Source organism: Lepidochelys kempii, chromosome 6 (assembly GCF_965140285.1).
Source record: "Lepidochelys kempii isolate rLepKem1 chromosome 6, rLepKem1.hap1, whole genome shotgun sequence".
Taxonomy (NCBI): domain Eukaryota; kingdom Metazoa; phylum Chordata; order Testudines; family Cheloniidae; genus Lepidochelys; species Lepidochelys kempii.
This window is the reverse complement of record NC_136385.1, coordinates 69300573-69315396: the sequence shown is the minus strand read 5'-3', so window position 1 is coordinate 69315396 and position 14824 is coordinate 69300573. Positions and strand designations below refer to the sequence as shown.

The 14824-nt window shown below is 45.7% G+C and overlaps 2 protein-coding genes across 2 annotated transcripts in view; one reads left to right on the top strand and one right to left on the bottom strand.

The window, feature by feature from the left end:
- HEATR4 (HEAT repeat containing 4) overlaps positions 1-8060 on the top strand; it is a 71199-nt gene extending 63139 nt beyond the window's left edge. Inside the window, exons 16-17 of the mRNA XM_073348541.2 lie at positions 133-191; positions 6514-8060. Of these exons, the coding sequence (XP_073204642.2) occupies positions 133-191; positions 6514-6615 (161 nt within the window). The 3' untranslated portion in view covers positions 6616-8060. The remainder of the gene's footprint in view (positions 1-132; positions 192-6513) is intronic.
- RIOX1 (ribosomal oxygenase 1) lies at positions 219-2262 on the bottom strand. Its single transcript, XM_073348555.2, has one exon. The coding sequence runs from the start codon at positions 2016-2018 to the stop codon at positions 264-266; it is 1755 nt and encodes a 584-aa protein (XP_073204656.1). The 5' UTR covers positions 2019-2262; the 3' UTR covers positions 219-263.
- Positions 8061-14824: the final 6764 nt, after the last annotated feature.

Sequence of the window (14824 nt, the reverse complement as noted above, 5' to 3'; positions counted from 1 at the left end):
CATATAAAACTAACTTACAGAGGCACTAATATGGCTGGGAAAACAAAGTTTAATTCTGTGCTATTGTGGACAGGCTATATACCTACTTCTTGTGTACGTATCCTTTAGAAAGTGTTTAATCTGTCTACCCAGGTCAAAGCTGTTCCACCAGGATGGATTCTCCGATCTGGACCCCTGATTCAAATTTACCAGTAAGTGTAAGGTAGCAAACAACAGAATTTTTCTAAACAATCAATATATTTATTTTGATCATAATTTAACAATTATATAGGCACCAGAGGTTTCTTGGTAATCAGCAGGCCCTTTTCAAACAAGAAGGTAGCTAAGGAGATTTTATCATCCAAGGTGTCACATGGAAGGGTCTCCACGCAGACATACTTTGGATACGAAGAAAGCAGAAATTCAATACCATCTGTAAACTCAGGATCTATCTCCAAGTACTTGGGCTCCTCCTTGTGGTACACTCTTGAGTTTTCTGTTGTGTAATACAGCAGCAAACCATTTCCTTCATTACACAACCTAATGATGCCCTGACGGAGCAGCCGTACCTGAGTCCCTTTCTTTATCGGTATATCAGCATCACGAACATCTCCATCTTCCCACCTGGCTGGAACACCATGTATACTCAGTGCCCTTTCATGTTCAGTTAGCATGGGAGGGAGGCAGTCATGAAGAAACAACTTAGCTTTCTGATCCACCGCAGCATCAATTGGTGCATAGTCCACCAGTTTCTTTATCAAATTCTGTACTCTCTCTATAAAAGCACCTCGGCGAGAATCAACCACATCTGAGTTCAGGACCCCCATATATTCTAAGTAATCTATAGGGAGCCCTTGCCTGTACTCCACATCCTCCTCTATGGCCATCTGCAAGGTCGTTGGGAGGAGTTTCTCCAGCAGATCTCCCCAGGAGTTCCTCTGGTATGAAGAAACAGTTATGTGGAGTGAGTGTGCATCAGGAAGACAGTCCCCCTGATGGATAAATCCACGGGGGAAATAAAGCAGGTCCCCAGCTTCGAGTATTGTCTCCAGAATGGGCTCTCCAATCACCTCCTGAGCAAAGTTACAGCTCGAGAACTGGGGCAACACCTCTGTATCATTCCTAGGACCATAAACCCGCCAATGCTTCTTCCCTTCAAGCTGGATCACAAAAGCTTCAATGTCATCGTAGTGTGGAGCAAAGCCCTGTGTGCCCGCGGGTGTCAGATATGTGTTTGCTCCAGCCATGCTCCCAAATTGCTCCTGAAGGATGGAGAGGAAGTGCCAAACTGTGGTGGAGAAGGCCTGTGGGTTCAGCATCCGCAGGGAACAGCCATTCCTGTAGAAATCCCATACGACAGCGGGCAGCGCTCTGCCAGCAGGATTGTGGGTTTCCCTTGTCCCATCCACATAGCTTGTTACATCCAAGTTGACCCCAAACAGGACATCATTGTCCCGCAGGATTGCATCGAAGGTGGCTGTGGAGAAGAGCCCCTGGTAGTATCCTGGGTTGTGTCTCTGGATCAGGAGAGGTTTCTTTTCCCAGCTCTGCTCAAAGAACTGCTGTGGGGAGATGGGTGCAATCAGCCACTCAAACAGCTTGGCTGCCCGCTGCCTGCTGTGCTGGACCCGACCCAGCTCCTGGAGAAGGCCATGCAGAGAGGGGCCAGTGATGGGCTCCTGGGGCCTTGGGCTGCTAGTTCCCCTCACTGCTCCCATTGGTGCCACCCCTGCCAGCTGCGGTCTGGGGATTCCCTGCAGCCCCGAAGTTTGGCTTTGCATGGGGGCCAAGTACCCCTCTCTCTGCTTCCCCTTCCGGCTCCTTCCCAGCTTTCCTCCTGCTGCGCCCCGGCCGGGTAGAGGGGCTCCGAGCTGCTCCCCCTTCCCGGGCCCCGCTGGAGCGGGACAATCCCCAGGCACCCCCGTCTTGCTCTGCTTAGGCCGCTTCTTTATGCGCCTGCTCCGCAGGGAGACCGAGGGCCCGGGGCCCGCCGCGGAGCGATAGACCCAGAGCGCGGAGACACGTGCGGCGGCCTCCATGCTGCTGCTGCCGCCGCCTCTCCCGTCGCCCTGCGCGCGCTCGTGCCAGAAACGTCACCGCCCCCGCTCCAGCCCGCGCCCGGGAGCCGGGTCTCCGGCCCCGCCCCCCGGGGCTCCGAGCTCCGAGCGCCCCGGCGCGAAGCGGCATCGCGGGGTTTGCTGAAACGCGGCTTCGCATGCCGCAGCGTCGCGGGCTCGGGGGCTTGTTTTTCCAGCTCCGCTGCATGTGGGGCTTTGCCGCTTGGCCCGGCCGGGGGTGAGGCGGGGCGGGGCGTCCCCTGGAAGTTTTGCTTATTATGCACCATGCAGATTGCGGGGCGGCCGAGGAGGCGGGGTGCGTTACTCCGGTGAAGTGAGCTGCAGCTCGCGGAAGCTCATGCTCAAATAAACTCGTTAGTCTGTAAGGTGCCACAAGTCCTCCTGTTCTTTTTGCGGATGCAGAACAACATGGGTGCGCCTCTGAAACCTGCCAGCTTCCTCAGGGATCGCCCCTGGCCGACCGGGCACGTCACTGCTGCACCCTGGAAGCTGAGTAGCACATCCCGCCTCCTCCGCCGCCCCGGAACCTGCATGGCGCATATGAAAAGCTCAGCCGTCTCCGGGTGTGTTTGTGTGGCTCTGAAATCTGAACTTCAGGCAGCCACACAAAACAGGTGGTGTGGCTGGCCTTGGTCAGCCTGTGACCGTAGGCACTGAGGGGTGCAGGCCCAGCCCAGGTAAGGGAGGGGGAGGTGGCCCCCAAGAGTGTGTTGCTGCAGCAGGGAAATAGTGTGCAGAACTAGTAGGCCAACATTATTTTGTGAAATTTTTCAGTATAATGGTTGTCATTTTTGCACACCATTACTTGTGAATTGTGAACACTTTGTGAATCCTATTGTAATTCTAGCCTGGAATATTATGTCTTTATGCAGAGGCATGGAGTTTAAGGCCAGAAGGGACTCCTAGTTCATCTAGTCTCACCTGTATATCACAGGCCAGGCACCAAGCCAATAACCAGAAACAGACCAAAGTAGTAAAGTCCTCAGGAAATGAAACTATTGTCTGCCACAGGCAAATAACAGGAGTGACCAAGGTGCATCAATGTCTGAGGCCCTTGCAATGGCAGGGAATTAATACATGAGATAATCTTACCAAGTGACCTGTGCCCAGTGCTGCAGAGGAAAGTGATTAGTTGAAAATGATCTGCCTGTGAGGCATGATTAATCCCACCTACACTCATGGGCAGGGACAATAATCCAGAAATCCTGTGGGTTTAGAGTCTTTCCATGAATTTACTGCTTTCCCTAAAATCTAAATTGTCACTGAAGAAAATTAAATTTCTAGTTATACTAACTGTGAAGAAAACTTGCAGCCTTTAACTTGAGGCGCTATTCTTCTATGATTAGAGGAAACAAACCAAAACAGGTTTCAGAGTAACAGCCGTGTTAGTCTGTGAAGTGAGCTGTAGCTCATGAAAGCTTATGCTCAAATAAATTGGTTAGTCTCTAAGGTGCCACAAGTACTCCTTTTCTTTTTGCAAACCAAAACAATATCACTAAGGGCCAAAGCTTTTCCTGTGCAGAACTAATTTAAACAGGGGTTCTACACATAGGCTAAGGGAACAGAATCCTTCCCCTGGGCTGCTGAAGATGAGGAGAACCAATCCATGGCTACTGCAACTGCTCCATATGGGACTAGAAGAGACCAGTAAATTTGCATAGTCATGTATCCATTGGTTGGGACTCCCTGTCCTGTACCCAAGAAACCTTCCACACTACCACAGAAGGCATTGCCACAAAGCCTGGATATACTGCTGAGTGAGGAATGGAAACAATACCATGTGACTTAGGAGATCAATAATGTAGTGTGAATTAGTGAATACCTATAGTGACTACTTCATGAATAAACCATAGACTAAAATTTGTTAGAAGCAAATAATCATCAAACAATTGCAGTTAGTGAACAAATTTATAAAATGCATGTGTTGTTCTAGGGTAATTTGGAAAAAAGAAAATAAAGCGGAGGGGGTGGGGGGGGATGTACTGAATCAGTTCTTTTCAATTAATAATTCAACCAGTTCTAGTTGTAAATCTGTATTGTTTGTTTACAGTAGTATCTAAAGCAGGGGCGGGCAAACTTTTTGGCCTGAGGGCCACATCAGGTTTCTGAAATTGTATGGAGGGCCAGTTAGGGGAGGCTGTGCCTCCCCAAACAGCCAGGCGTGGCCTGGCCCCTGTCCCCATCCGACCTCCTCTGCTTCTCGCTCCCTGATGGCCTCCCCCGAGACTCCTGCCCCATCCAACCCCTCCCCCAGTCCCCTGATGGCCCCCCCAGGACCCCTGCCCCTTCCACCCCTCTCTGTCCCCTGACTGCCCCTGGATTCCCCGCCACCCCATCCAACCCCTCTTTCATTCCTGACTGCCCCCTCCCCCAGGACCCTTGCCCCATCCAACCACCCCTTCTCCCTGACCGCCCCTGGAACTCCTGCCCCTGAGTGCCCCCCGCTGCCCCATCCAACCTCCCTTTCCTTCCTGACTGCCTCTCCCGGAACCCCTGCCCCCATTCAACCTCCCTGTTCCCCGCCCTCTGACCACCCCGATCCCTATCCACACCCCCACCCCTGACCACCACCTCGAACTCCCCTGCTCTCTGTCCAACCCCCCCGCCCTCCCTGCCCCCTTACCACGCTGCCGGAGCACTGGTGGCTGGCAGCGCTACAGCCGCACCTCCCAAAGCACCAGGACAGGCCGCCGTGCTGCCCGGCTGGAGCCAGCCACGCCACCTGAGCAGCACTGAGCACCGGGTCAGGCCACGGCTCTGCAGCTGCGCTGCCCAGCAAGAGCTCGCAGCCCTGCTGCCCAGAGCATTGCGCTGGCAGCACAGTGAGCTGAGGCTGCGGGGGAGGGAGAACAGCAGGGGAGGGGCCGGGGGTTAGCCTCCCAGGCCCGGAGCTCAGGGGCTGGGCAGGAGGGTCCCGCAGGCCATAGTTTACCCATCTTTGATCTAAAGACTGTAATTGGCTGTGAAGTATATTGTGATATGTTTGTATGAAAGACACTAAACAATAAATCAGATCATGTTATTGTCATGAATGGAGGTAGGAATATCCAGGGCCGTCCCTAGCTATTCTGGGGCCCTACGCAGCTTCCCTGCGGAAGTGGGGGGACTCAGGCCTCCGCGGGGGAGGCAGGGCTGGCTTGGGGAACAGGGGAACCACCCCTCAGCGCTCACCAGCGACGTGGCTGGGGCTGGGCTGCTGCACTTCCTGCCATCAGTGAGTGCAGGCCCAGCCCTGCTGCAGTCCTCAGGGGAGTGGGGGTGGAGCAGGGGCAGGAAGAGGTGGAGAAGGGGTGGGGGATTTGGGAACAGGGTGGAGTGGGGGCAGGGCTGGGGCTGAGTGGGGGCAGGAAGAGGCCAGGCTGGAGCGGAGGCCATGGGGAAGAGGCGGAGCAGGGGCTGGAGGAGCACGCAGCCATGCAGGGCATCAGGAAATTTGGTGCCCCAAATTTCCTGGTGCCCTACACAGCTGCGTACTTTGCATATGGGTAAGGACGGCCCTGGGAATATCTAACGGGTAGGGTAGGGGAGTGGGAATCAGAACTTCTGGGTTCTATTTAAAGTTCTGCTATGACTGGGTCAAATCCTACTTGCCTTACTTACACGAGAAAACCCACTGGGTTCAGTTCGATCTCTCGTGTGAATTAGTGGGACCAATACTGGAATACTGTGTCCAATTCTGGAATGCTGTGTCAAAAAGTATGTTAAAAAGATTGGAAGCATTCAACAAAGAGCTACGAGAATGACTGGAAGTCTGGAAAACATGCCATATAATGGGAGGCTTAAGAAGCTTAGTCTACTTAGTTTATCCAAGAGAAGGTTAAGAGGAGACTTGATCACAGCCTAAAAGTTCTCCCTGGGAAAGAGATTTAATCTAGCAGAAAAAGGTGTAATGAGATCCAATGGTTGGAAGCTGAAGCTAGACAAATTCAGAGTAGAAATAAGGCATAAATTTTGAAAAGTGAGGGCAACTAACCATGGCAGCAACTTATCTAAAGGCATGGTGGATTCTTGAAGTCTCTAAATCAAGATTGGATGTTTTTTCTAAAATATATGGTATAGCTGATAAAGAAGATACGAGCTCCCAAACTGCTCCTGTAGGAATCACTTTGGTGCAATTCTATGGCTGGTGCAATGCAGGAGGTGAGACTAGGTGATCATAATGATACCTTCTGACCTTAAAATCTAATGTATGGAAAGTGTTTTGAGATTCTCGGATAAAAAGTGCTGCAGAAGGGCAAAGTATTATTATTTGTATTATTATATTGTTATTACTTTCCAGTAAAAAGAGCAACTCAAATTATATCAACTCAGACTTTAATTCATACCAAATATGTATCTGGGCATTTGATCTAAAATACTTCTGAAGTGATAGTGTAAAGAAGCAGCCACTCAGTCCCTTATCCAAGGTTTCATCTTTGCCTTAAATTCAAATTTTACTTCAATTATTTTATTTCAGTCATTTGTGAAAATCTCTTCAAGGCCCTGGACACGAGAAGCCATCTTATCAACACTGGGATCTCACCACAGTGATGTGTCATCATATATGAACAAACTGTGAAATCCTATGGAAAGGATCACTTTGCAAGGAGAAGAATCCATCCAACCTGTTTGGCCCGTGACAAGAGACCAGATTATTACTTAGCTTAACCTCACGTATGCCTTGTGGGGAAGAAGATACAGGAATTCTGACATCCTGTTAGACTTTGGGAGCTGTGTATGACCTTTGGCTGGAAGCGTGAAATCTGTCTCAGTAACAGGAATTTTTTTTCTATGACTAGTTTATCTGTAAAGTAACCCTGCTCTGCAGTTGAAGTATATACACACTTTCTTTTACTACTGCTATCAGTGCCCATCTCATTGGAGATGGTACACAATGGGATATTTCATATTGGACCAACAAATGATTTTTACATATATATAAGACACAAACTTTGGAGCTAAAAAGATTTGCTCAAACCTTTTTCATCTGAAAATATGGTGGTCCAGTGTAAAGGATTATTACCTACCAAGTACCCTTCTTTGAGAATGAAAAGGGCTACGTTTCTGCATATGTCTTAATTAAAATGGATAGGTGGAATTAGGCTCAGCAGGAAAATATTAAAAGCACATCATCAGCCTAATATAACACCAGACACAAGATTTCCAGGAATACTAACATCTTGGTATGTAGCTGGAATGACTGCATTTCTACTTATGGGTCCCTTTAATCGATGGGGCATCACACAGAGATTCTAATTGTTATGCTTATAGTGCCTTGTATGGTTTCATGTCTGATCTTGGGTAATGTCTTACCATAACCTCCACCAATAATGTAAAACAGAGGAAGGTATTTAAGAGACAGAGGCTAAGGCAGATGAGTCATAAACTTGACTCAATCTCAGGTATTTAAGGAGTATATATTCACTGGCTGGGAACCACCTTCCTATTAATGTGCTACAAAGAGCTCTACAAAAGGTTTGTCAAAGTATCATCAGGTGTTATTTTGGGCTGTGCTGAGTTATTTTGTATCCAAACAGAGCCCGATGTGGGCAGACTTACATTACAAGGTTATATTACACTAGGAATGGAATTTCAGTTGGGTAGGATCCAAGTTCCAGTATATTTCTATTCAGACCCAAACTTCTACTTATAATGGAGATGGGAGACACCAGGTGACAAGCTATATCTTCTTAAGGAATTCCAAGAGCCAAAAACTGTGGACTTGCATAGCATTTTATGCCAAATGTACTAAAGTACCCCCATCCCCACTCATCCTTGTCTATTCTCCCCAAGGACTTCAGGTCTCCCAGAATGATGATATAAATGACTGTAAACCTACACAAGTTTAGGGAATACTGCCTGTTCTGAAATGTCAATTACACAAAGTTAATTCTATGCTAAGGGAACTTTACTCTCTTATCCTCCAATTCAATTGTTATTTCAGCCATCAAGACTCACTGCAGATGGAAAAGGCTAACAAGTTTAATAAATTTCAGTGTTACTCTGCTGAATCATTAAAGCCCTTCTGGTCAATAATAAATTTCAATATTAGAATACCCCTCTGGCATATTTTTATTACGAGAACAGTTTCTTGAGGAGCTCAGTGAGGCAGAGGACAAATGCACTAGGTTGGTATTTTTGAAGAGCTCAGTGCAATTTTGGATCTAAATACAATTAGCAGGCCTGATATAGGCTCCATTGTTCCACACCACAGAAGCCCTACTCAATTTGGCATGCTGAAACATTCTGTGGCAGAGAGATTCATAACTCAAATAGCACGAGGTCACTATAATTCAGGATTTAGGCAATTTAGTAGATCATTGGTGGGGGAAACTTCCTACACTATATCTGACTTAAAAGAATTTTATTAGCCTCTTGCAGTCGTGAATACCAAAGTCACTCACATACACAATAAACAGCTAAAGTTCATAAAAGTATACAGGACTCTTGTGTAGGATACTTATCAGGGGAGATAGGCCCAAGATAAAAAATTCAGGGGTGAAATCCTGGCCCCACTGGAGTCAGTGGGAGTTTTGCCATTGACTTCAGTGGGGCCAAGATTGCACCCCAGGTCTGTATCCAGAACCACACTTCCCCAAATTTCAGGGATGTTCAGAGCAGGAATAATGATTTAGTCCAATACAGAGATAAGATCTAGCTGCAAAATTTAAATCCAGATCTGGATCCAAAGTTCTTCATAATTCGGGGTTGTTAGGACTGAATCAAAACCTTAGATCCAATCTCTAATCAGAACAGATTACAATATGTTGTACTAGCAATATACATATAAAAATCAAATTGTGCTTTATTTTGGTGTGTAAAGTTAAATGATGGGAAGCTTCAGCTTAAATTCATCTCATGATGACATTTCTGTCACTGTACGATGGAGCCAGTTAGTATCCACAAGGAGCTTCTGTTACAGTGAACAGTAAAGGCATAATTTCTGATACATATTTGTTGTTTGAAAAACAAATGTCAGCCAACAAATTTATGTGAGGCGTGATTGTAGGATAGCATTGTGAATGCTAGTCACTTATCAATGGCTAGTCCCAAACCATGCTACTTCAGCTGTGATATTTCTGACTTCCCAGTCCCACCAGTTCAAGAAACTGCCCTTGTTTATCATTTAAGCAGGCACTGGTGATTTCAGATGTGCCCCAGAAGGCCTTTTGCTGGCTGCTACTGTGACCAACCCAAAGCAATCTGGAGTGTATTTGAGAATTCTTAAGACACCTGCTGCAGTGAATGGAGCAAAAACAAGAATCACATTCTAGAAATAGAAATGACAAATAAGAGACCAAATGGGTTATAAAGCTGCTTTAGAGAAGAGAGGGTGTCAGAGGTAGGCAATTGTCTTCTTTGCTTAGAGCACTAGAAAAGATCTCATCTGTCTGTTCTGCCATATCTAGACACAGGTTTTGTACAAGTATAATTATTTCAGTTAGGGGTGTAATTTTTTACCAAAGTGGTTATACCAATACAACACCTAGTGTTATACTGATATAGAGGTGCCTTATACTGGTATAGCTTATTCTCCTCCCCAAACAGGAATAGTTGTACCAGTATAAAGATCCTTTATACTGACATAACTGCATCTATTCCAGGAGAGTTGTACAGTAACTTCTCATTTAACGTTGTAGTTATGTTCCTGAAAAATGCAACTTTAAGTGAAACAACGTTAAACAAATCCAATTTTCCCATAAGATTTAATGTAAATGTGGGGGGTTAGGTTCCAAGGAAATTTTTGGGGGGCAGACAAAAGGCATTATATACTGTACAGTGGTGTACTGTACTGTGGTTGGGAAGTGCCCCTGGCTTACCCCACACAGGCACAGCCCACTGCAGGCAAGGACGCTAGGAAGCACCTTCGCAGCAGCAGTGGCAGCTTACCCAGAGAAGAACGGGCTCCGACTTTGCTGGGGGATGCTTCAGGCCCACCTCTTCCCGCTCCACTCCAGGCCCACCTCTTCCCACCCCCATCCACCTCCTCTCTGGAGCATGCCGCATCCCCACTCCTTCCCTGCCCCCAGAAAGTCCTAAGGGCTTAGGACTTTCTGGGAGGGAGGGGGAGGAGTGGAGACGCGGTGCTTTCTCGCTCCTCTCCCTCCCTCCCAGAAAGTCCCAAGCGCTGCCAAATATCTGTTTGGCGGCACTTAGGACTTTCTGGGAGGGAGGAGGAAGGGGTGGAGACGTGGCGCTTCCCCGCTTCTCCCACTCCCTCCCAGCGCTTCGCACTAAGGACTTTCTGGGAGGGAGCGGGAGGAGTGAAGATGCAGAAAGTCCTAGGCGCCACCAAACAGCTGTTTGGTGGGTGGGGAGAAGCTCTGGGAGGGAGGGGGAGGAGGCGGAGGCGGAGAAGAGGAACTTTTGCAGTGCTCCCTTGTAAAGTCACTGCTCTTCCACAAAATCTTACATGCAGTGGACAGAGCAGGCAGCCAAACAACGTTATAAGGGAGCATTGCACAACTTTAAACGAGCATGTTCCCTAATTGAGCAGCAATGTAACTTTGAAACAACATTAAGTGGGAGGACATTAAGTGAGGAGTTACTGTACTGCTTTAACTATATTGGTATAGCTAAAGCAGTACAATTTTTATGTGTAGACAAAACCTTAGTTATTGTCTGTAAGCTTGTTAATTTTCTGGATGTTTGAGGCCTTGCCTCTAGGTGGCAGATCAAGAATAATATTTCACACACTTCTTTTGATAGTCTATTCCCAGAATGTTTGAACACAATTCTTAGACCATTTTATATATATATTTAAACTTTCTTGGCAGGACTGATAGTTTGCCTTGAAATCTGAGTGTCATGAAGGTGAAAGCAGTGTGTGTGTGTGTGTGTGTGTGTAACACTATATGGTTTTATACCATGGTGAATACTGAATGTAGATGACAGCTAAGTATAGATCTATAGGAGGACATTTAAAAATCTCACCACCTAGATTATTATGTGGGAATTACTGCTGGAATTAGTCTAGTGTAATTGATTCTTCTGCAGAATAAGAAGAAATCTAGAGTAACTTTAATGAGTACATTGAAGTTACTCTGGATACCACTATAACTGAGATCAGAACCTAGCTTCTCAGCTCTAACATTAATGTACATGTCATTTTCTACCACCATAGCTCTCAACTCTCCAAGACCCAAACCGATTGACACAGGCCTTTTTAATATATGACCAAGACCCAAAATGAGGGCTATAATGAAAAATAATGGAGGTGGAAGCTTGAAATTGTTAGGGAGCTCTTGTCTTTAGTGGTGTAATGTTTTCTATGACCTGGTTTCAAGATTTTGCCTTTCTGATGTCAATAATTGACAGAAATAAAGAGGGAGTTAACTAGTTCTCTATGGGACAGAGGAAAATGTGAACCTCAGTTGAGGCTCAGTTTTACCTTCCTGATGGCTAAGATGCCTTATACTTTTAATGTTGGCTATGGTGTATAGATATAGTGGTTCAAACTCATCTGGAATGAATTTGGCCCAGTATTTCTGGAAACCTTTTCAGGCAACTGTACCAGTTCACCTAAAAAAATTCAGTTGTATCACTCAGTAGCATCCTATGCATCATTTGTGCGCACTCATATCTTCAAATGAGCTTGTGCTGCAACAGAGCTAGTCTCACATGAGGGTTTGGAGTAACCCTGGCTTCATAATAGGTGGACAGCAGGAACACAAGGTCCATCACAGAGGCTCATCATTAAGGACCAAAGTCTGCCTGCTCCTCTGTGTCATAGAAAGCTCCAGATGCAGCGGAACCAGTGGCTATCCAGGAGGACAAAGTTTATGGAGGTCACTAAGGGATCTGCACTCAGTCTATGGTGTGGAGCTCATTTCTGTGGGGATATCCCCTTTTTCTTGTGCAGCAGGGTTTGGGTGGGAACAGGATTGAGCCAGGTAAGAATTAGGAGTGGGACTAGATAATCCACCACTACAGAGTTTCACCAGGCGGCTGACTCTCTGCAGCTGGAGAGTGGTTACAACTAGAGTGGTTGGAACCAGATAGCCATTGAATGACTTGGTGCAGGAGAGATCATTTTGGTTTCAGGCAGGGAAAGGGAGCCTAGAGAACCAGTCACAAAAGCTGTAAACACTAATACCGGTGTAGGTATCAGTGGCTAAGAACCATAAACTCAGAGTTGGGTTTGCTGTTTTCATTCATATGCTGATATTTCAAGAAAAGTGGTTAAAGGGAAAGAATAATGTAACTTAAAGCTTTTTAAATAAATAGAGGGAAAGGAGCACAAAATTCCTGTGAATGAATAGGTAGTCCTCAGCTACTGCTTGTACATACATTCTGGCAACAGGAGTTTCAATTAAACATTCTAATTAGAGCTTAGCACGATGTTACTCCAATTTTATGAGCATATCAGCCACATTGCCAAGAGCCACACACATTTTATTTAAGAGGACATAAAAGCATGTTGAGTAACTACTTATTAAAGAGCCACAAGTGGCTTCTGAACAGAAATAAATGACACTTCAAAGAGATTTAGGTCTTTTAAAAACTCTATTCAATGTGTTCTCCTGAGAATTGAAATCTTGAGTTTTAAAATGCAACACTTAGCTCCCAGGGAGCCTGATGTTGCCAGGGTATGAGTGCCCTTCTCTAATGGGAGTGAAAATGCTTGATACCTTGCAGGATTGGGCTCATGATCAGTCTAATTTTTTACTTCTTTATACACTGGAAGGCCATCCTCTTTAGGGTCAAAATGCATTTGACAGGCCCAAAGTAGGCTTTATTTTTCCACCCCATAAAAGCCCTACTCAGCTCACTATAGAGCAAATGGCCTGGCACTTTCTCTTTGTTTCTAGCAAACAGTTACTTTTAGGAAGTCAAATTAAGTTACATCCTTTTTCTCATTCTTACTTTGTTAGCAACCTGCACCCTACGCTATCATTTTTGCTCTGGCATCAAAAGCAACACCCACTATGGAAGAAGAGCATTTCAAGCCTGCTGCAGTAGGTTTCCATAAACCAGAGTCCTGACAATCCTTTCCATTCAACCCAATGACACCCGCTGTGTCAGCACTGTAAGGACACTGGGCAGGATTGTGAAATCTGCTCCTTATTGTTGTCGCTGTAAAGTCTACAGCCAGATAACAAGACTAAGAGCTAATTCACAAGCCTGTTTCTCAAGAGCTATTCAGTAATTTCCACACACACCCCCACCACCACAATCATATGAATGCACTCACTCAGTGAAGCATCTCTTACCAGTAATCTTGGCCTATCTCCAGCTGCATTTCTCTCTCTTAGGGATTTTTCTTATCCTCTGTTAGTTTGTGGTCTGTAATCCTGGTTATCTAGTACACAGAGCCCCAGCAAGAAAATAGTTTTTCCCTAAATTTGAACAATACAATTAAAATAAATTAAGAGAAATAATAATTAAAAGGGCCAGGGTCACTGTGAAATAACCAGATGGAAGAGGAGAGAAGTCTAAACAACTTCTTCCCCCCATCAAAAGGAAATACATAAAAACTTGCAAGATAAAGCTGAAATTGTGCAAAAGATGTGAGCCGGATCCCCAGTTGAGTTGTCACGTCTCATTCCCAGTGGAATCCTGCAGTCTATTTTATTAGGATTTATTAAGTTTATTTTTATGCTCACAATACAGGCCATCCAAGACTTGGTAATATTGAACAGATACCATCTGCAGTGTCTCTATAGCAAGTGTATAAACACAAAGCTGCAGACTCCCAGACTCCAGCCTTCTTGCTTTTCATGGGAGGGAGGAGGAGTAAGTGTGCATGAGGGGGAAATCCACATAATAAAATGAAAGAGAAGAGAAGCTGGAAGAAGTAATTGCACTATAGGATTACCTTGTGTATGCACAATTGAGACACAGGGTACAATCTAGCTGACCCCACCCCCATCCCACGTCTAGTATCAGCACAATAGACTTTTAATGTGCACAAGGCATGTTCTTTACAAGCTATTTGGGCAAGGCTTTTTCTCCCAATAACTATGCTAAAGGTAATGGTTTCAGACCATGTGATGGGGGTCCCAGGGAGCCACGCTGAGGTTACTCAATTAGGGTGAACTGCAAAGAATGGGGTAGACAGTCCCCAAAGCTGGTGGATATTCCAACACTTAGATTTACCAAGCCAGCACAAAACAGCTTCTGTAATACCTTACTGGTTACCCAGAAGCTAACAACATAGTTCCCTTAAAGCAACCCAGCCTCAGGCCTCCACCCAGCCACCCAAGTCAACTATGATGAGGATTACTGAAAATCTTATTCATCATATAAGAAAGTTCTACCAATCCCAAAGGATTGGACACATTACCTCCCAGGTTAATGAATATTTCAGATCTGACCCAAATACACGCTTACAGCCAATCCTTATTATCTAAACTAAAGTTTTATTAAAAAGAAAAGAGAAAGAGTATTGGTTAAAAGATCAGTATACATATAGACATGAATACAGTTCTGAGATCAGATTCATAGTAGTGATGGTGAGCTTTGTAGTTGCAAAGAGTTCTGTCAGAATTAATCCATAGGTTATAGTCCAATGTTCATATTCAGGGTGATCCAGATAGAACTGGAGATCTCAGCCTTACAACTTAAGCTTCCCCTGCATGAAGCATCAAGCAGATCTGAGATAAAAAGGATCAGGACCCAAGCGTTTTTATACAGTTCCAGGCCTTCTTTTGACAGCTCAGAGTCCTGAGGCAAACAATAGGCAATCAGGGAGACTTCGAAGTAGACCTATTTTCTAAGCATCACCAGTAATTAGCTACAGGGGTTAACATAAGGCAATTGCCTGTTTTCCACCATTTGCAAGTGAT